General features: G+C 45.9%; 1 protein-coding gene across 1 annotated transcript in view; it reads right to left on the reverse strand.

Annotated features, from left to right (window-relative positions):
- Positions 1-1348: 1348 nt before the first annotated feature.
- The window catches only part of wwc1 (WW and C2 domain containing 1), a 44534-nt gene continuing 23348 nt past the window's right edge, over positions 1349-22534 (reverse strand). The window contains exons 6-22 of the mRNA XM_085471063.1: positions 21628-21757; positions 18185-18331; positions 17840-17910; positions 17288-17533; positions 15599-15688; positions 13997-14652; positions 10146-10263; positions 9791-9961; positions 9169-9361; positions 8884-8976; positions 8245-8294; positions 7926-8124; positions 7524-7694; positions 7355-7447; positions 6062-6292; positions 5742-5860; positions 1349-5634 (exon numbers count right to left, since the gene is read on the reverse strand). Of these exons, the coding sequence (XP_085327189.1) occupies positions 5568-5634; positions 5742-5860; positions 6062-6292; positions 7355-7447; positions 7524-7694; positions 7926-8124; positions 8245-8294; positions 8884-8976; positions 9169-9361; positions 9791-9961; positions 10146-10263; positions 13997-14652; positions 15599-15688; positions 17288-17533; positions 17840-17910; positions 18185-18331; positions 21628-21757 (2845 nt within the window). The 3' untranslated portion in view covers positions 1349-5567. The remainder of the gene's footprint in view (positions 5635-5741; positions 5861-6061; positions 6293-7354; positions 7448-7523; positions 7695-7925; positions 8125-8244; positions 8295-8883; positions 8977-9168; positions 9362-9790; positions 9962-10145; positions 10264-13996; positions 14653-15598; positions 15689-17287; positions 17534-17839; positions 17911-18184; positions 18332-21627; positions 21758-22534) is intronic.

A 22534-nucleotide genomic window follows, 5' to 3' on the forward strand; every position in this document is an offset into this window, starting at 1 on the left:
TGTTTGTGTGCGTAGTTTGATTTTTAGGTCAACTTACAAAGAGCTGCAGCTGTTAAACATTTTAACTTTTTTCTATCTACTAAATCAATGTATCACTGTTATCAGAAATGTCAGAAAATGAGCACAATAAGCTGGTGTGTTTGCATGAAGAAAATCTTGGTCTTGAATCTCTTTACCTTTTACTTTGGTTGGAGAGTGACTGGTTTTGTCTCAGGATCAAATCTTTGCTTTTTTGTAGATGATGTGATTCCGCTCATATCAGCTCAACAATACAATGTATTTAAAAAAATAATTTAAAAAAATCACTTTTTTTCCTTCTCTCCAGTTAATGACTGGCATGTAGTCCTAAAATTGTCAGCATATAATAAAAGAAAAGGGCCCAAGTCCAGAACCCTGTGGTGTCCCACAGGAGTAATTAAGCTAATTAGACATGCAAGCCAACAATTTAATGCCAAGTTTTCAGATACCAGCATTTTAATAGTCATCTTGAAACCTCTCTTGATCATTAGGATTTCAGAGAAATAAAATTGCCTTTATCATCTCTGCTATCATGGATTTCAGGACAGGAAGAAAAACACACAACACACGAGTAGAAGAGAAGAACTTTTTTTATATGTTGTGAAACTACAAAACATATCGTTTGTTTTTTGTGCTGGTGAAATATTTACAACTCTGGTCGACAGTACAGTGTCTGAGAATAAAATTCACAGCTTTTCAGGACTCTTACGATAAAAAGGAAAAAAAAAAAAAAAAAACAGGAAAAAAGCACCCCACCCCCCCACCCCCTCAAAAAAAAATCAAAAAAAAAAATCACAGAAGTGCAATAAATACATGCAGTGTGTTTCTCGTAGCCGCCTGCAAACGCATCACCGGGTTTGAACAGATTCATCAGATAAAAGAAACAAAAAAGCACAAAAAAAACAAAGATTTGCCTACGTGATGAAGAAGAATCATTTGTGGCTAACAGCATTTGTTTTTAAAAAACCTACATTCCTTCATCCAGATGTTTCAAATAAACGAGTCTTTTTTAATCAGAGGTTAACCGCTGAATTCCTATAGGTCCAACCTACTCGAGGAGACAGAGGACAAACAAAAAACGGCTAATATTAAAAAAATGAAAGTTCCTCCAAGTCTTCTTACACACCCACCGACGGCGGCTCGGTTGGACATTAAACAAAAACATCTCCAGAGCTGCAGTGAACCCGCTGCTCGCCCTGCAGCACGCCCAACTCCGTAACGTTCGTTCAGTTCTCAGTGCGAACAGTCGCCACAAACTGGAATCTACAGCTGATCTGCACTCTGAGAACAACGACGCATTTCTCGTTACCAGCTTTTTTTGATTTATATAAAAAAAATACACCAGACGGCGAAAAAAACATGCAAAAGCTCACGAAGTGGTCTGATGAGCAAGTGTACGATTAAAAGTAACTTTTTGTAATTCCCCTCTGCAGACTAACTAAAATGTTCACCACCAGGGGGCAGTGTTTGCTGAATGAGTTGAGCCTTATTTCAATGATAAAAAATGCTCAGTGTGCAGATCAGGTCAAAGCAGCCGTTTCTTCATGTTGTCTTTAGTTAATTTTGGAACATTTACAGTATTTTTTTTAAACCCTGAAATTTACATCAAGTACCTTAAAAAGAAAAAAAAAACATCTGGCTGCATCTTTACGGTGACATCAGCAGTCTGAGAGTAAACCAAGGGAAGTTTCAGGATGGTATTGACTGGCAGGTGTTAGCTTAGCTTTAGCACCACATGCTAGCAGCTCACTATTTCCAGCGTCTGATTTTCTGTCGTGCCGTAGCAGAGGGTAAAATTACAAAAACACCTCGTGACGAAGGGGTTTGAATCGTTTTACGTCAGAGGACGGGGATCAGCTTTTAAATCTTTGGTTTTGGTCTTTTTCACTGACTGTTCACACTGATGTCGGGCGATGGTGTCAGATTCACATCCTACCGAGGCTCTTTCAGAAGTCATTCGTGTCTCGTTATTTCAATCTTATTACCTTTTTTAAACATACATTCTAGAAAAATATATCTACTCCTACCTGGATGTGGTGGGACTATCTGACGCTTTAATGAGGACTGAAAACACTCACAGAGACTGGGCAGCAACAGGAAGTGGAGATGACGAAGGTAAACGGTCAAATTGGACAATAAAAAAAAACCTCAATCATTTCCTAGAGCTGCTGTTTCTCTACACAGAGTTAAAAAAAGAAGAGAGAAACATCTGGAATGACAGCAGCAGCAGCTTGGTTTTCGACAGCTACGTTCTTCTTTACACGGGGAATGGAAACACGAAGAACAAAATGCACCGACACCATCAGCCTGGTGGCCCAGCAAGAAGGAAAGTCGGACATTCAATAGACAGCCGCTTATTTCTGCATTCAGCAGCTACAGAGTGACAACATCAGGCAGTCACAGGCACTTTAGTGACCATTCAAGGCCCAGCGTTCATTTTTAGCTCCATTTTTGGTCTCCACCACCTGAATAAATCATCTGCTCCATGTTCAGCAGGTAGTTTATAATCCCACATTTTGTAATAATCTAGAATTCATGTTAAATGTTTTCCATGTGAAGAATTTTCCACTTTTTAAATCGTTATTTTGGAGAAGACTTCCTGACACATGCCAGTATGGAGGATCAAAACCGCCAAAATAATAATGGAACAGCAAGCAAATTAATAAATAAATTACAAATGTAAAAAACAATAAAATTCTTCAACATTCAAGGCATTCAATTATAAAATGTAAGACAAATATCTGTTTACTGACCTTCCCTGTATTTCTGCATAAAATTAATTTAAAAATATTAACTCATGTCACATTTTACAAATTAATAAATACCTACATGTATCTATTTTTTCGAACATTTAATGTCATTTTATTATTCACTCAGTCACATATTTTGTTTATTTTGGCACCTTCAATCCTCCATATACTGAAAAGTAAAAAATTTCCTGTGCCAGATTTCTGTTTGCTTGTTTATGTAAACACTACATTAAACATCAGTTTATATAGAACGTGTCAGGAGTCTTTGGGAGTGACGTTTTTCTAATATTTACCAACTCCTGAGGCTCTTTAGCTGCTCAATGCATCGATAAGTTCACTGAATGTGTCTTCCTCCTCGTTTCAGAGCTTCAAACAGACTGAAACGAGGAGAAAAACAGTTTAAATAACCAGCTGAGGAAAAAAAGGCGACATGCTGAGTTTTGCTGGGGCACCACACTAACACCATCCAACAGTTTTAAGTGCAGAAGGTCCAGTTCTAATAGAACTGAATGCTTCACAAACATCCAGTTACAGGTGGAAACGTGAGGGCAGGAAGTCTGAAATTAAAACTGCAAAAACTGATCAGCCAATCAGAGAGAAGCGCAGGAGCTTATGAAGCAAAGCTGGACTTCCGTCTTCCTATTGGCTGACGACTCAGTTTTTTTTCAGTCGCTTCCAGTCAAACAATCATACGATCAATAACAAGTTCACAGTCATCAGAAATGCGTTTGAGATCACTTCCTGTTCCGACAATCAGAAATCGTTCCAGCGTGAGGCAAAGGTTTCCAGGCGTTTAACTTTCCAAAAACCCACATCAAGTTTTTCTTTTTTCAAACTTCTACCTCAACTTTCTTAAAGTGCAAACTACCCGATCAACTACCTGAGTGTTAGTGCGAGTTAGTGCTGTTTCTACACCGATGTGTTTGTGTGACGAGAGACGATGATTACGGATTACGCTCAGAGCGACGTGTCTCCTCTGAGCTGCTATCGTGCGGCCACGCTGACGTGCTACGACCACCTGTGCCGTCAGCACGACGTCGCTCAGTTTACAGAAAACGTACAGTTTGTGCCAGTGTTTGAAGATGAAGATAATCCTTAAGATTTCAGTCCAGGTCAGTTTGGCAGTAAGCGTGGCAGCTTATTTTTAACTCTTCGACTCACAGAGAGCAGCTATGCTTTAATAACAGTTCAAAAAAATCCTTCTTTATGGCACACTGGACCTCAGTGCAGCCGCTCAGTTAATCCTCTCTGTGAAGGAAGCTGTTTTAGCCCTTCCCCTTTGAGGAAGGCTTTCTTTTGGGTGGAGCCTGAGATGGCCATATTAGGGAAATCCCCTCTGTGTGACATCATATAGAACTAAGAGTAAAAAAAATGTGTTTGGACAGAATGTTGCAAAATGTTGCCGTCTTCCAGTCCTCTCGTGTATTTTAGTCCGTTTCACTGTTTACAGTACCATTTGTACATGGTACCAATTACTCCTGTATAGTATTTATGTTTATTAGTCTCTAATTCACTTTTTCTTCCTGACTCTTGTGCTGCTGTAACAGGTGAATTTCCTCAGTGATGGATGATTAATAATAAATATGCATCACACAGGAAACCTAAAGAAGTGCGGCGTTAGCTGAACACAAATGCTGCATTTTGACTCTCTTTGCTCCAGTTTTGGTCTTTGTCACTTTAAAAATCCGGCTCTTATGTTCACAACATAAAAAAAGCAACTTTTAAGTGCCTCATTTTGCAATAAACTGTAGATTTAGTGCATTAAATCTCTTTATAAATGAGCCATAACATGTGATTTGTTGTCTTTTTGGCCTCTGGACTTTACTACGCCCTCCTTACAGTTTAACAGCGTAGTAAAAACCTATTTAATCGACACTGGGCCATAAAAAACTCAAAGGTATGTTTAAGGTTTAAACAGGCACATGAATGACAATTGGACATGATCCAAAAACTTTCTCCTGCCTGATTGGACGGGATATAATCTGAGGTTATTTAACTTTACTTAATCTTTAGCGTCTCCTTAAAATGAATCTGACTGGATGCTTCCTGTTGAAATGCACCCTGGGAGTTGTAGCTGCCCTGCTCTAAGAAACAGCTGCTTGTTTTTTGTTCTGATCATTTAACCAGCAGAAACTTCACGTCTGTGTAGAAAATAACCTGACCTGGATTAAAAATCTTAAGGATTATAACTGCGGCGATTCGTCTGCACAAACATGTTTTAGTGTTTCACTGTTGTTGTGTAGGGAGAGCCGCATTTAAAAACAAATACAAAAATTAAACACTGTGCTGTTTGTCTGCTCAGAAAATACTCTAATAATAAAAAACTAATCCCACATCATCTGAAGGTCAATATTAAATATCTTTAAGCTGCAGCTGAATTTTCCTTTGAGTACCATTTTTGATTTTGTGCCATTTTCAGTACAAAAGTCTTCGTATGCTCATGTGTGACTGTATGATTCTGTGCTGGAATGATTTTAAACACCTAAGAGTCTAAGAACAGCCGGTTAGTAACAGGAACAAAAACAAAAGTGGAAACGAGAATAAAAAAGGAAAAAAACAAAAGCTCCAGCAGTGCTATCGCTAATTTACAAACAAAGACTATCCACATTAGAAATGCTGAGCTCTTTAAAATTACTCTCTCCACGGTTTCAAAGGTTTTTTCCTACTTATTATTATTATTATTATCAGTGTTATTTTTATTATTTATTTTAATTCTTCATAATACCGCCAGACGTTTGCTTCGTCGGTGAGGGAACAGCAGGGAACGACTCCGGAAGGAAAATACTTTGAAATGCTTCTCTACACGTCGTCGGCCGGCAGGTCGGGGATGCAGGTCTTCGCTCGTGTGAAGAACGCCATCTTCTCTCTGAAACCACACACAGCAAACAGTGACATCATCATCGTGCGCGATGAGGTCGCCACCTTCAAACTGCCCCACGAATGAATCTGTGGTGGTGACGGTGCTTTTCGTACCTGAAGGTCTGCACCTCGGGGACCTCTTTGCGGCTCTGGCCTCTGATCTTGTGGACGTCCTTGGCTGCGGCCTTCATCATTTTCTCCACCCTCTTCTCCTGCTGCTGCTCCTCTCGAGTCTGAAGAGAACAAAAGCAGAGAGTTTTTATTCCAGCGGGACAACTATACTGTGACAGTAAAAAAAGAAAGAAAGCGCCCTCTGGAGGATTATCTGTTTCATCTGCACATTGAGAGCAAACGAGGACACAGACACTGATTTCACCATGTAACACGTGGACAGAGGCTCCACGGGAGGCCTGGACACTCGGCGGTAAGTTCACCTGTTTCTCGGCCTGCCTGAGGAGCAGCCGGAAGCGTTCGTCTTCTTGGACCCAGGCGGGCAGCTCTTTCTGGCCCTGCTGCCTCGCCTTCTCCAGCTGCGTCTTCAGCTCCCGCAGCACCCGCAGTTCCTGCGCCAGCCGAGCCTGCCGCGTCCGGGACACCTGCAGGTCCAGCTCCAGGTCCAGAGAGGTCCGCAGCAGCCCGTCCAGACCTTTAACGGGTACAGGAGGCTGAGAGAGGACGAAGGGGCGGGGTTAAGTGCCGAGGACAAAACACAAATTTGCTGGAAAATCATCGACTATGAACTGACGAGCTCTTAAAAATGTGACAGACAATCTGACAGAAACTGAACGAGTGCCACAGTAACACCATCGACTTTCTGCCCGCTGCAGCACAAACTCACAACGTCACAGTGCTTCTGCTGCCTGGTTCTGTCAGTCAGACAGGCTGAGTTTGAGCCGAGGGCAAAGAAAGAAAAATGCATAAAGAAACAAACCCAAAGCTAACAGAATCCAAACATCAGGGTGAGGCTGATCTAAACTTAACCAGGGCTGGACCACAGCTCGACGCACACAGTCCTGCTACGTCTGCGCAGGTTTAAGTGCAGCCATCAGCGATGAAGCCTGTAAAGTCCTCGATTTCTGGAGGGGGCTTAAAAGTCACCCGAGTGTTTAATAACACCTCAACCTATTTGCAAATACTGTCACCAACACCTGCTGCCGTGGAGCCCCGAGAGGCCGAAGCTGCTGCCTCGACTTTAAATTAATAGAAACTGGCAAATGTCAGCGCTGCATTAAACATTCAGACGGTCATTAAATATTAAGAGTCGCTTCACTGGGAGTCGTTAGGAGGTTTAAAGCCTCACAAAATGCAAATTGTCTTAATGCGGTCAGCAAATGTGAAGGTATTACTTTCAAGAAGTCGAGAAGCAGGAGGATCAGAAAGACGAGAGAAACCGCACCACTGAAGCTGAAACACGGGACCCGAGCGTCCCGCGGTTCAGCGTGAACAGCCACGCTCACAGGTGAAGGGGGAGGGGCTAAAATGGCTCATTATAGACAGTGCTGCACCGAAGCTCAGTATCAGATAAACTAGGATTATTATGAACTGTGAATCATGCAAAGCTACTTTAGCAGAGTTACTTACTCAACAAATACCAACAAAGCTTCAATGACGAGTCTCACAAAGGAACTACTTTCTTTTGTCTACATCCGCCACACAAAGTAGGCGTGACGCTAGCTAATGTATAATGGTTCTGCAGTGATGCAGAGGTGAGGGGGCGGAGTCTTTACCCTCTTCATGCGCATGCTGCGTCTCTCGGAGGCGTTTCTGACAAACGGGGACTTCTTGGAGAGCGTGGAGCTGTCGCTGTCACTGCGGTTAATCTGCGAGGACAAAATCGAGCGTTTAATGAGGTCGCAGCGTCACCATCGGCGCAAATCCTGCGTAGGTCTCACTTACCCTGCAGATGTACTGGCTCTGAGGTCCGGGCGAGAAGGTCTTGGAGCGGATGATGGTGTTGCCCCTCATGAAGGGGTTCTGCTGGCGGACGTCCGGGCGCCGCTCTTTGGGCCGAACCACGGAGCAGTGATGCAGCGACGGCAGGCTGTCCATGCTCGTCTCCTTGTTCACCTGTAGGAGAGAACCGCAGCGGTAACGAGGACGCTCACCGACCGAGGCGCCGTCACAGTGTTAGTTCTAAAACTGCTTCTGCTTAAAAACAAACTCGAAAAAGGTCCACTGGAACGGGAAGTGATTCTTCTTCTTCCCCTGCTTAAATGTCAGCGTTCCCAATTATCAGAGAAGAAGAACTCTAAACACAAAGCGGCTCGTTGACCTTTAAGCTGAAATAAATGACGTTACCTTCTCTGTGATGGCGGCTGCCGCCACCGCCGTCGGAGGAGGAGGGGGTTTGGGCCCCTTCTCCTCATCTTCCTCCTCCTCTGCTTCCCATTGGCTGCTCTCGGGATAAAACTCATCCTCGTCCTTCAGAGGCCCCGCCCCCTCCGTGCCGTGCCCTTCGTCGTCCTCGAACATGTCCGCCTCCAGAGGCTCGCCATGCCTGATGAAGACCAACCACAGACACTCGTTCTTACTCGCTACGCCACCATCGTCTTCCTCAGACTGAACACGAGGCTCGCTCATAGTTTGCATCACTCAGGTTTTCATCCTCAACACTCACCACTCGTCATCCTCAGGCCCTCCGGCTCGGTCGCCGCTGGAAACGTGAGTCTGAAACACAAACAGTTGCATCAGGACTTTTTAATCCTCCGATCACTTCAAACATTTTTTAGATCATTCAACAACGACATCCCCGTCACACTCGTAACACACACAGCATTTATGTCCCGAACTGTTTTCCACACTGATTGTGCAGCAGTAGAATTCCTCTTATATCCCTACTGCAACCAACATGGCGTCTTACTTTCTATCCCTTTAATCTGATTTATGTATTTAGATTGAAGCTCGGTGATGGATATTCTATTCTATTCTATTGCATTCTATTCTGTCTCACTCACAGCTCCACCTTTAAAGACTTTTTGACCTTTTTATTGACTCGTGTATCAATTTAATGACAGAAATGTGTAAAATTGTAACTGTTACTTTTCCTCTTCCTTCTTCATGTGCGCACAAACGACTTTATTATTATGATCAATATTTCCTCACAGGGACGTTAAACTCATGTTGTGACTCACTGAAAGCATCTAAATGTGAAAAAAGGACATCTGGGAACTAAAATGAGAAGAATTAGTTTTGAATGAAACTGGAGAGGAAACGAAGCACGGCTCATTTCTGGGCCGCTCGCCGGGCTTCTGCTGACCTCGGGCAGGTAGACACGACTCAGCAGGTTGTACCACTTGGTGCACTTCTCCTCCGAACAGCTGACGTCAGCGAGGCTGATCTGAGCTCCCGCCTGCAGCGAGGAAGAGGAGGAAGGGAGTCAGAGAGAGCGTGAGCATGTATTAAACTGTGTGTGACAAGAACCTCGTTAACAGCTGATTAATTAACAGCTGATGACCTTTAACAAACAAACCGTGAGATCCTCGATGATTAGTGAACATTATCTTCTTTTTTTTTTTACAGTGACGTACGAACTGAAACTAACCAGACACTCTTCGTGGCCCGACTTGCCGGTGTCGCACACGTCCACCCTCAGGGTCTTCTGCCGCAGTGCACTGTGGGATATCTGCATGCCAAACACCTCGTTGAACTCCACGGCGTCTCGAGGTGGCGAGCTGCGTGTTCGGAAGAGGCAGCGAGTGGCCTCCACGCAGGGAAGCACCGCCACGCGTACATACCTGCAGGAGGAAAGGGCAAAGGTCACGCGATGATGTCGCGATGTAAATTACAGACTGTACACTAAAGATGGACGTAGCCTCCATGGCATCAACCTCTGGTTTAGTTTTTTTACTTTGGAGAAAAAGTTTGTTTACTTTTTTATTAACTTTATTACTTCATCACCTAAAGGCGGAGCTAAAGGCGGAGCGGCTTGGCTGTGTTCTGGGATTATACTTACACGTATTTTAGTTTTCTAACGTTCATTATGATCTCAGTAAATAATCATTTTAGTTTTAGATCCGATTCCATAAAACTGCCCCGTAGAAAAGAAAAAACGACCGTATTGAGTTTTTCTGTTGAGCGCCTCAAACACACGGCAGCGTGGCAGAGGCCATTAAACCTGCTGAGATACGTTCGAGGGACAGGAAACACAGACTGAGACTTCGTACATTTTCTGGTCGGTCGGCAGACAGAGGGCGCTGCAGTTGGACAGCTGCATGACGTAGACGGTGAAGCGCCGGTCTCTGGCCTCGTAACGGAAGCCGAGCTGCACCTGAGGGCAGCCGGGCGCCAGGCGGTCCTCGTAGGAGCTCAGCAGGAGGTCAGCGGGGAGGCCGGGTCTGCGGGAAACAGCACGCAGAGTTATTTTAACCTCCAGCTGCAGTTATGGGAAATCCGTCCAATGCCACTCATTTATTAACAAACTGTAACTTTAAATTTCTGAAACAAAGAGCCAGACCAGGAAAAATAAAAGCGTAACAATACGAGGACAAACCTACGACCTCAAATGTAAAACCTTCGTACTTGCGCTCTGACGGCTCGTACACGCCACTGTCGCCGGCGACCGACTCGTCGGACACGGCCGAGGTCACCCCAATCTTCTTTGGCCCCGCCCCCGTCCCTCGCAGCTCGGAAGCTGAGCCTAAAAAAACCAAAAGAAGAGAAATAAATAAATAATTTGATGTGTAATTGTAATCTCCATCAGCTTTGCACGAGTCACAGTTCAAAATCATCCTTCAATAAAGCGCTGAAAAGCAGAAACAGCGACCACGTGTGGCGTCTTTGACTCCCGCTCGTGTTATTTATGTGCAAGTACAAAACTAAAACGTCCAAACTGTAGAGAAAAATGATGAAACCTGAACACGAGTCTATCTGATCCCTGAGCTGAGGTCAATGACCAATCAAACCTGGCCTGGAGCTGCACTGCAAACAACACATTCAAACTAATATAATCAATAATCTGTGGGCTGCATGTGATGTGGACCCGAGAAAGGCTTCAGGCTCGTGTGGCTTCGACCTGATAAGAGCAGGAAACCAGACACCAGGTGCAGCTTTCACCTGAGCCTGACTCTCACTGCCGCTCTCTCATTAACCACACAAAGGTGCAACAAGCTGCAAAAAACGTAAACATGTAAAAAACTGTTTCTTTTTTTATTTGAATTAAACTTTCTTTTTCTCCTCGTCTGACGTTTTCTTGATTGTTAAACACATTATTCAACAACACCGACCGTCACTGAAGTTAAAAGTGTCTCTCGCAGCGGCGTTATTTCATATTTTAACTATTTAAGTGAAACTCAAATAAAGAAGTAAATGGGGGGAGGGAGATGAGGGTGGTAGGGGTCACGTCCAGCAGAGATTTGGGGAATTTTTGCCCATTAAAGCCCTCGTTGCTGGTCCCAGTCAGTCTGACATCATGGCGGGACGTCTGCGAGCTCAGGTGGAGGCAAGAGCGCCACGAAAGACGTCGGAGCCGACAGCAGATCAGGAGAGAGACAAGCCGGTAACAAAAGCAAAGGTAGGTCAGCGCTCAGGTGCAGAAAGGGGCCTGGGAGGGGAGTGAAACGTGAAAACATCACATTCATCGACTCACTCGGTCCTAAAACAAACACGTCAGGCCCACAGGCCCCGCCTGATCCAAAACACAAGACAAGACCCTCAGAAGTGTCCTTCTAAACCCTGAAAATGTTGCTCTCTCCGGTATTTATGACGTTACGAGGGATCAGAAATAAGAACTGATCAATACACCGGCACCAGGCTATCAGCTGATATCGATATCGTATCAGCATCAATAACAGCCGATAAAAAAAAAAGTAAGAGTAGAAGAAGAAACGGGAGAAACATGCGTGAACCGTGTTACAGGTGTTGATGTTGCATAATTTGTCCTGTAGAGGGCGCCCTGCTGCTGCTGCAGGCTGGCACAGCGTAAACGAGCAAACGAGTAATCCAGCAAAACAGGATTAAACCCAGAAAGGACTCGTTAATAACGACACTAACAAGCGTCAGGCAAAGATGTTTGTGTTTTATGTCCCTGAAATGTCCCACATATCGAATGTTTTAGTCGCCAAATACAAACGTCAGCCTAAAAATCCTGCATCTGTCGGCCGCATCAGAAATACAGGAAAAAACCAAATGATTGTACTAGGGCTGCTCGATTATGGCAAAAATGATAATCACGATTATTTTCACTGAAATTGAGATCACGATTATTTGACGATATTTATTTAACCCTTTAAGACCTACTATAGAACCAAGTCCACCAGAGCTTATATTATTATTTTTTTTTACATGCTGTAGTGCCATTTGTGGGAGCATTTCAAGTTGCTATACATCAATACAACTGTTATAGCCCATATTTTAATAATATGTATGCATTAAGTCCATAGTAACAACATTAATTGCAAACAAGTGCAATAAACTACAAAAAAATTGAAAATCGTTTTTGTTTTTTTTACATATATTTCTACTTGGAGAAATTTAAGAGGTTTATCCCTCAAAACTTTAAATACAAAAAAGTTGCAAAAAATAGTTTACAACAACAGGAAATTTATTTTGAGTGTCTTCATAGTTTTATTTTGGAGATACAGCAATTTTTATATACTGCAGGAAAAACAAAAAAACAATCCTATGATGCAAATTTGCAAAGAAAACAGCAGGTGCATCAAAATAAACTATTTCCAGCAGTGCAATTCAAGTCCTAAGCATCCCAGCAACTATTCAGAAAAGTCAAACATGACTTATAAAAACACTAGTATAGGCTTTTAAGGCCTACAAGTAAAAAACTAGATTTTCTGCGAAAATGATGTCACTTCTGGTTTCGGGCAGGAAATGAGACAGTTCCCGTTGACGTCTTTTTCAAAGTGGGAAGTGTTAAGAACAGCTGATGGATCGGCAAAGCGTGTTTCTGGAATATTATGTTTTTGTTGCTGCAAGTGCTTTTTATGCACTTTTTGCAAAGCTTTATGTGGAAGCAAACCATGACCGAGGACAAGCTGATGGCATCAGATGTAAGTACAACTCCTCCGGTTTCATATGCAAAACAAATTATTGCGCTAGCTTACACGGTTCAGGTTCTACAGGGATTTAAAAATGGTTAGGCAAAACGGAGCGTGCTGCTCTGACCGGCTTTAAAGGGTTAACAATAACAATGTATTGAATAATGACTTTAAAAAAGAATATAAAATAGTGTGCAAATACTGATAACAGTGCAAATGTTTGCAATATAAGAAATAAATGAAAAATGTAAACATCTATGTTTAGTGAACTTTGCAGTGTTGCTCTGTGGTGCAGCTACGACACCGTAGCAAAGTTTACACACTGTGTCTACTTGATCCACGTCTGACTCCGCGAACCCACAATGTTTCCACACCACTGAAGTTTTGTTTTTTTTAACTCTCTTTTCAACCAACAGCAGTCACTCTCCTCTCCAAATAACTTCTGCTTAGCTTTCCGAGCTTCCCTCGGGTCCTCTTAATTGTTGTGACGCGTGTTCGAAATGGAGAGCGGTGCGCTTGATTTACCACACGGAGCAGCGCGAGAGTAAAGCATGAGGGAGGAGCTAATAATCGGCTCAGTCGTTTTTAATGATCGTTGAAAGCCCAGATCGTAATCGTGATTAAAATTCGATTAATTGAGCAGCCCTAGATTGTACTGAGAGGATGTAGGAGGAGAAGATGAAATATCATAAAAAGTCTTTTTTTAAAGACTGAACTGATTTACCTGGAAAAAAAGTTTTTCAATTATTTAGTTTTAAAATGAATAAAAGTCAAAATTATACCTGAAAAATTAAACTGGAGCAATGAAGCGATCACAGCGATCACGTCTCCTGATGCAGAGAACGAGCTTCAGACTGAACAGCTGCAACCCTAAACCCTCCAGACCTTCACCTCCACCCTCCTCATCGCTGCCAGCAGCCGTCAGGTGTCACACACAGTATTAGATTCCTCATCACGCACACTGAGAGGAGGAGGAGGATTCCTGGAGTCGGGCTTTCTAATAAAGCTTTTTCTCTGAAGTCAAAAGCGGCCTCTGTCACAGCGACTCGTTCCTGACTATGTTTTACAAGTCAGACCTGACTGCTGAGCGGCTCCACAGGTCTGATGAAGAGTCACGTTTCCACTCAAACACGCAGCTTTCATTCTAGTTTCTGATGGCGGGCGGTTATAAAGACGGCTCGCTGTCACCTTAGCAACACTGAGGATTAAAAGCGTTCGTCCTCAGTGAGATGAAGACGTGCTTCCAGTTTTTGAAGCCTGAGGAGTTCGTGTGATTGCTGATGCAGCAGGACTCAAAGTGAAACCAGAATCAGTGACTGGGATCAACAACGACTAAAAACATCAGACAGATCGTGCTGTGTAATCGTGCTGCTTCCTGTTTACCTTTGACCTCCTCGCCCAGCCTGCCGTGGTGGTTCTGCTTCTCCTCCGGACCTCCCTGCTCCTCCTGACGCTGCTCCTCAGAGTCCAGCCTGAGCTCCAGCTCGGCCAGCCTGCTGTGGAGCTCCAGGTCGAGGCCCAACCCGGAGCCCCCCGACTGGCCCGCGAACGTCTCGCCTGACAGGAAGGTAGCGTCCGTGACCAGGGGCGAGCACGGCGGAGACAGCGAGGAGAGAGACGAGCGTGGGGATAAGGAGTTCATTGAGCGCGGGGTTTCTGACAGTTTGAGGGCCTGGATCCTGGAAGGCTCCGCCCCCACGCCAGCCCCTGTGCCTCCTCCAGTGTCTCCTCCGGTGCCTCCCGACTTGCTCTGGGGTCTCCCGGCGTCTTTTGTGCCGCTGCCGGTCACCACCTCGTGCTCGTGTATGGTGGTGATGGAGCTGGAGGGCCGGTACCCTCCCTGGACGCCCTCCTGCAGGAGGCTGTCCAGCTTGTTCTGGAAGTCCGGGTCGGCCAGCTCCGGCTGCTCCAGGTAGATGTCGGTGAAGCTGAGGGAGGAGGTGGAGCCAAGGCTGGAGGTGGTGGCCAGCGAGCCGCGGCTGGAGGTCAGAGAGCCTCGACTGCTGCCGGACGAACAGGAGAGGGTGCTGGCCGACAGGCTGAGGAGGAAGAGGGAGGAAGTTAACCACAGACACAATGACGCGTGAGTCGGCCGATCGGTGCAATCGTGTCAACGTTGGAGCGCGAGTCTGTTCACCTGCATCTACAAAGTCCGTTTCTCGTATCTGCGGCGCTACGTCTCAAACGTTAACCCGCTGCTCGGCTTCATTATGATTTCAAAAACATATTTAAAGAGTCTTGGTTGACGTTTGTTTGCTTTGCTTCTTTTCTTTGAATAATTGAAACGACTGTGGACAATAAAACCCGTTTTTTGACTTCTTCATGATAAATAAAAGTCGTCCTCGTCGCTCCACCTCGGCCTCTGGACGCGTGACGGCTCGTTGACACGGACGCGGCGCACTTCCTGTCCTGTTACATCCACCAAACTCGGGAGGAGACGGAGAAGCCGACAGCGCTCAACTTGTGGTGTTGAGCTTCATACGGCACTGATTTTATATGAGCAGAATAACAACACAAACGCTTTCATCCGTGGGAAACGTTCGGCCGCTAAAGGTCGAATATTTCCATCTGTCGACCGCCCGCTGAGAGCGAGCAGAGAGAAATCTGTCCCACCAACGAGAAACAAACCACGACACAAACATTTAACAAAAACACTTCTGCTCCACTGATCCACATCATTTTTCTGCATCCTTATTTCTACTTCATGTCTTTTTATAAATAAGGTCTTAAAATGAGTGACACAGAGCACAGAGTCCGTTTTACGTTCCCTTATTTAACGCACTTTTATGTACTTCCTGTTATTTCTGCCCATTTGGTTTAACATATTCAATGCCTGATTCTGTCTTGAGCCTTTATTTTGAAAAAAAAACTGTGGAAACTGAAACTTCAGTCTCACTTCTGCAGATTCTTCCATCATTCTCTGAGTAATCGTAAACTTTAAAGACGTGTTAATTATCTTTAATGAGCTCAACGAGAAGCACGAACCTCTTGAGCTGCGTGTGCAGCATGGTGGCGAGGCGAACGTTCTCCTCCAGCTCTCTGACCAGCTTGTTCCTCTTGCAGTGAAGACGAAGCCTGAAACAACAAGAACACAAAGACGCCGTTTAGTTTCTGCAGTACAGAAACAAATCGATGCCGACAGCAGCTCCTGAACGCCACACAATCTGCAGCAGTTAAGGAGATCTACAGCCTCGGTGCAAACAGACGTCTCCCTTTTACACATTTTTATTTAAACCTCTGACTCCTCGCCATCAGGATCAGGACACCATGGAGACACCGCCATCTTCTCTCCGCATGTTAACAACCCCTGCAGCAGGGTGACGTCCTCCCCGAGGCCGCTTACAGCAGGTCGAGGTCTTTCTCCGTCCTCTCGCCACCGTCTTATCACAATAAAGCTAGGACATCTTTTATTTACAGTGTGTGCTTCTCCACCAAAGGCATTCAGATAGTTTTAACTAGTTTTAACTAGTTTTAACTAGTAAATGTGCATTAAGGACATTTCAGGAGCTGTTAAAGGAGCTGCAGAAACCCTGCTGTCCACATGGAGGCAGACCTGAGCAACACTCAGACTGAACCGCCCAAAATCTTTAACCAGAACCTGCAGGTGTGTGTGTGTGTGTGTGTGTGTGTGTGTGTGTGTGTGTGTGTGTGTGTGTGTGTGCGAGTGTGTGTGTGAGTGAGTGTGTGTAAGGGGGGGAGAAGGTGGACTAAAAGAGGTTCTTGTTCTTTGTGTAGCCTCTCAGGTTACAGGAACAGGAGACGCGACACAAAGAGAGTCTGACCTGAACAGGAACAACAGGAGTCCTGTTGGAGGATGAGGAGGAGGGGGGGGGGGGGGGGGGGTGTCTGTGGTATTCAGGAAATGTGAAAGTGGTGCTCTACGAGGCTAGGAGGGATGCAAGGGACTGAGGAGGAGGAGGAGGAGGAGGAGGAGGAGGAGATGGAGATACTTTATGCTCTTTGGGGAGGGCTGACGTCTGTAAAGGTCAGCTGCATCACCAGCTGGTAAGGACATAATGACGCTGTTTACACACACCTGTCATCACCTCTGACCTCCTTTACGCTGCAGCTGCTTTTTAGTTTCTGCAGATGCGTTCAGGAACTGAACCAGCAGGTGATTGATGAGGCGCTGCCGTACCATCGGGCTCTTCGTACAGGTCGCCACCGCGGATCGGCTCCCGGCCCCGCACCCTCTGCAAGTGCACGAGGTTCCTCATCGCTGCACCGTGCATGACGAGCAAAGGTAAATCACTCCCCGCTGGAGTTGCATAACACACTGAAGCTTGCGACTTTGTGCTTTTTATACCGCCTCCAGATTACAGGAGGTACACCGAGGGAACCGCACTCACAGCGAGTCCTGCTGCAGCAAACCACAGGAGGAGGAACGGTTATCCGAGCACGGCGAGAAAATACAAATGTCACACAGCAGGACGCTGACAACCTGCAGAGTATAACCTGCAAACCCAGACGCTCCCTGAACGCATCACACACAAACAAAGTTTTGGTAAAGTGCGTTTTCACACTAACGACTGGAACCGAATCCTGGTTCTAAAAGTCAGGAAAAAATGAAAGCCGCGGTGTCAGGGCGACGTTTCTCTGGGTTTTGAACTGTGATTTGTAGCATCAGCGCTCACCCTGCAGCACACGTTCTCATTACAGTCGTACATTAATCACCTTTCGGTCAGCGCCTTGCTCTGGTTGTCTCTGGCGGCCTGCAGGTCTCGCTCCAGCCGCTTCTTCTCGGACTCCAGCTTTTCTGCGTCGTTGGGCTGCAGCCGCTGCCGCGGGCTGATGTACTGCAGCTCCTTCAGAAGCTCCTCCTTCTCGTTGATGAGGATGAGGCGGTCCCGCTCCGGGTCCAGCAGCCCCGGCCACGCCTCGCTATCCAGTTTGGCGATCTGCACCTCGATGGTGGCGATCCTGGGAGAGGAAACGAAGGAAACAGTTTCAGCTTTTTCAACAGAAATCGTCGTTCCAGCCGTAAACAAACGTAACACTTTAAAATCACCTTTAAGCCCAGAATCAGGCAGATTATCAGGAGCAAACAGACTTTAAATGCACCGCGACGTCTCGCTAGTTTGATTAAATCTCACATTTTTGTGCTGAAGATCAGACTTTTTCATCTCAGAGATTCTGAGGGGTTTCCTTCTAGTATCCACCTCCAGCCTCATCATTATCTAAGCTCTACATTTGAATCAGCTGACAGTGTGAGAGACAGACGGTTACCTTCTCTTGGCCTCCTCGTACTTCAGGCTCACACGAACCTTCTCGGCCAGTTTGTTGCTGCTGGTCATGAACTGAATGAAAACAAACGAAACAGCACGATGGAGGTTAAAACTCAACGTTTTACTGACAACACTCATTGAAAACTGTGGACAGTGTGAGATTCCACTTCCACTAATGTTCCACAACAACAGCGTTCGACCATCTTGACACACCAAAGAAGAAGAAAATAATAAAGAAACTAGCTGTGGAGTTATAAGTACACTGGATTATATTTGACAATTAATTATGGCGAACAGTCATAATCAACGAGTTCGTGCCCTGGACGCGCTCCGGCTCGGGGCTTACCTCGGCGGGGATGTCAGTCTGCGAGCTGGCGTCGGAGTAGAGCCGCGGGACGGACAGGTCGGAGTTTGCAAGCGAGGTGCTGCTGCCCCACAGCTCCTGCTGCGAGCCCGAGTCCAGCCGGAAGCCGTCCTTCAGCACCGCCAGTTTCTGCAGGAACACGAGACAAACAGAGAGGGCGCCGAAGGTCACAGCACGAACCGCAGCGAGGAAAGAGGCGCAGAATCACGACAGCATCGCAGAACGCTTAACAGCCACCATCATCATTATTGTTACTATTATAAACCTTTAAAACCTGCGCATATATTAAGTGAATTACAATTTATGTTTGTGATTTATTACATTATTTCAGTATAAAAATCACAGAAATAAGACCATCGGATTCCACCTGCGTGAGGGTGTCAGTCAAATGTTTGTGAGCCCGACATTCCTTTCAAATGCTCTGACCTTTGCCCTCGAGTCGTATTCGATCATCGAGGAACTGAAGCTGAGAATCATTTATGAACTGCAGCCTGTTTGCACAGAGCCACTCAGTGAACGCCGCTCAGGGCAAAGGGCAGGCGTGAAGGAGCGACTCCTGAAAGTGAAAAAGGAGACGCTGCTTTTGTGTTTGCGCTGCAGCCGCCAAAGCCGCCGCGTTCCCTTTCATCTTTACGACCACGATGAAGTCTGCGGTTGGTTTTGAAGTGTGCTGAGGATTGCAGCTTATCCCCGCTTTTATATGGAGCAGAAAAATAACACTACACCTCCATCATTACAGCATTTACAGTCCCACAGTTTTATCTGCAGCTCCATTAACGCGTGAAACGCTTTAAATCAGCTTCTCTGCAGATCTGTCAGCTGAATGTTGGTGCTACCAAATCTCCAGTTTAACCACCTCCCGAAGGCGTTGGACTGGATTCAGATGTGGGGACTGAGGAGGTCACTGATCTCCTGCCCCGTCCTCCTGCAGTCAGCCGTGAAGAGCCGAGAACAAACCAACACGACCGGACGACTGGGCGGGACTGAGGTATCCAACGAGTGCCTCCCCAGACCTTCACTGATCCACCAAACCGGTCACGCTGAACGACGGTACAGGCAGCGGAACGTTCTGCAGACCCTCCCACGTCTGACACATGTGCTCAGGGTGTGGCCTCTGCAGGGTCCAGGTCACCTCACGCTAACAGCAGCGAAAAGACATCAGTGTGAAACTGTCCCTGTGGGGTTTGTGTCATCATTGCCCCTCTGGTGCAGCTTGTTAACGTCATTCAGGCCAAAGCAGCTGAACCTGATCAACACCCCCCTCTGATACTAACTGATGACATCAGACTTCATGCAGTACTCCGATAGAACAGGATTCCTTTAATATTTGTGTATATACTCATATTCAGAAATAAATGTGTGGTTGTTGACATGCAGATATACGATGTGAACACACAGGAACAGACAGCCTGACAGACGGAGCTGTCAGCTGCAGATGGTAGAGGGGGAGGAGGAGGGAGACGGACAGAAGGAGGAAGGCAGCAGATTATTTATTATTGAAGACACTTTCCTCCTCCTACCTCCGAAGCAATCTGCAGTCACAGCACACCTGACGGTTTCCATCTTTATGTGCGTCGCAGTGAATTTTTACAATGATGCACTTCAAATGCACACGTCTGCACCTTCAGCTCCGTAAATTACCACCGCATACGTTTTCAAGTCGTTGCATCAGAGCCCAAAAAACGACACATCAAACACTCGAAGTTCGTCTCAGTGCACACCTGTAAACAAACCCTCATCCTCTTCATGCAACTTTAATCCCCCTGCAGCCGTGGAGGAAATATGGACGAGTTAATGCTGTAATGAAAGGACGTGGAGGAGCGAATGGGTGCCGGGAGATACCGGCGTAGGTCGCCATGAGGCCGTCATTCATGCAAAACAGAGAGCTGCAACCTGAAGCTGTGGGAGAAGAAAAGCAGACCGAGCGGCCTTTAAACGGCTCGACACACATGACGGCCTGCAGGCTTTTTAAAAGTCACTTCAGCGTGAGTCACTGTGTACATAAGATACAGTACATGAAAACAAGATAACAGAGAGCCTGGAGCTGAAGCTACACTTCAGGACTCGAAACCTCTTTAAAAATGCCTTAGATTAAAATTAGGATCAACTTTTTGTGCAAACACTGATACCAGTTTAATATTAACAGCGAGGAAGAATGAAAGCTTTGTTCACGTTAACGATAATTAAACACGTCCGTTTGCTCCTCGAGCATTTCAGCAGCAGCTTTAACCACCGACTTCTCCGCGAGTCAACCGAGCTTTCCATCTCTGTAATCCAGCCCGCCGTCTTCTTTTTACCTTCAGGTTCCTGCCGCCGTTATCACCCCGGTCCCGTGGTCACCAACGGGTGGATCGCGGTCCAGGTCTGGACCCATCTTTACAGGCCCAAGTTATTTTAATCTTTTGTCTTTATGTTGGTGTACGTACAGACGAATGCTTTCTAACTGTGTCCATGTGATGCTGCTCGGCCAATCACATCAATTACAGAGTGAAAACAGAAAAACAGGAAGCAGCTGAGCTAGTTCACTGTAAATGCATCTGATGGAATGAATAAAACCTTAGAGGAGCCTCTCCTCATCATTTAAATGTATGTTCTTTGTTGTATTTGACAGCTCGACTGCACGCAGACACTGAATTCTTTAAGGCTGTTTTCCTCTAACCGGACCTCCTTAAATCGTAGCTGGATCCCCTTCCTTTGGCCGAGCTGGGTCTAACCCTCAGACACTTGTATTTTTAATGCTTTACGTGAGCGCTGACGTACCAGCCCGACGTTGCCTCGCGGTTTTAACGGCGTCAGTCTCTCCCACTTTACGATGACGTAAACAGCTGCACCGCAGACGTTCAGACGTTCTCTTACAGAGTGAGAAATGCCAATCACATTACTGCGATACAGAATGACACCTGATCGTTTTTTTATCGATGCCTTTGACTGAACTCACACGGCGTCTGCTCCACGAACACTTTAAGACCATCGCCTCTGTCCTCGTCATCATGTGACACACGTGCACAGCTGTAAGATGAACATACACGATGCTCCCAGCTCGTCTAAACTGAACTCAAACCTTTAACCAAGCCAAGCAAGGTCCTGCGTCCAAAAGTTCAGCTGCACATTAACATCGAGTGCCCTCCTGTCGATGAACGAAAGGAGGAAGAAAGACGATCCAAACGCCGGCGTGAAGCACATAGAGTCAAGGTAGCTCTGTGGTTTTATTTTGAAAGGTCACGCTCTGCTGAAACATCCTCACAGCTGTCTGATGTTTTTAACCGTTTATTGGTCCAAACTGCTTCTTCACGCAGGTCGAGGTAGATTTATCATCTCTCCAGACGTCCCAGAGTAACTGTTAAGTCTTAAATAAGCCATAAATTACACGTGAAGCCTGCTGAGAGTGTAAATGTGAGAAGTCCAGGCTTCCAACCCAGGTTTACCTGCATGAGCTCCTGCTTCTCCTTCTCCCCGGAGCTGATGGCGTCGCGGATGGAGCGCACCTCGCTGAGGATGGCCTGGGCCTCCTGCAGCCTGTAACCGGACGGGCTGTTGGACACCTTCTGGTCGATCCTGGAGGAGGAAGAGAAAGAGGAGGAGGTCAGTTAGGATTCAGATTGAAAACCAAGTGAGCAGATGTTTGTTCACTTAGCGGCGCTTTGATACAGGGCCAGAGGAAGCTGCTCAGCGCGAGCACGTCACTCAGCAGTCTTCTCACCTTCGTGGTTTCCAGTAAAAACACGTCATTCAACATCTATCGGCTCTGACTTTTTACTCTTTGTGGCGGAGCGATACACATCGAGTGTAAATGTCAGGGACGAGGTTTGGATTCCACTCATGACTGTAAATCGAGCTCCGATGAACCGAGCTTTGATTTTTCCCCCAGTTTCGGGTACGTCGCGCCCCACAGGTGACCTCAAGTGAGTCAGAACTGAGGAAGCCGACAGGGCCGCGTTCTGACATTAAATCGGAATAATTGTGTGAAAATACGGTCAGGATGTTCTCCCACAGCCGTCCTTTCTCACAGGCATCACAAGCTCAAACGCAACCTTACTGCCCTGCAAAAAATACCATTTACTACGCCATAAATGTGCAACAGTCTTGTATAATTTAGATGGATTCATGAATCCCACGCCTTGTTTCAGATTAAAAGACTCTTCCAGCTCTACTGGTGAACTCATAACTGTCACTGGTATGAATGAGTCACCAGTTTATCAGCCAACGTGTAATCAGGCTGTTGACTACATCAAACCCTCTGCAGGAAATGGTGGCCGGTCTCTGAATCGCTCAGGGAGGCGGATGAGGTCCAAGCTTCGCCTCGCTGGGTTTTTATTTGTTTCTGTTTGTTTT

Source organism: Copadichromis virginalis, linkage group LG10 (assembly GCF_057382275.1).
Source record: "Copadichromis virginalis isolate Kocher_CV1m ecotype Utaka linkage group LG10, C_Virginalis_male_GT1.1, whole genome shotgun sequence".
Taxonomy (NCBI): domain Eukaryota; kingdom Metazoa; phylum Chordata; class Actinopteri; order Cichliformes; family Cichlidae; genus Copadichromis; species Copadichromis virginalis.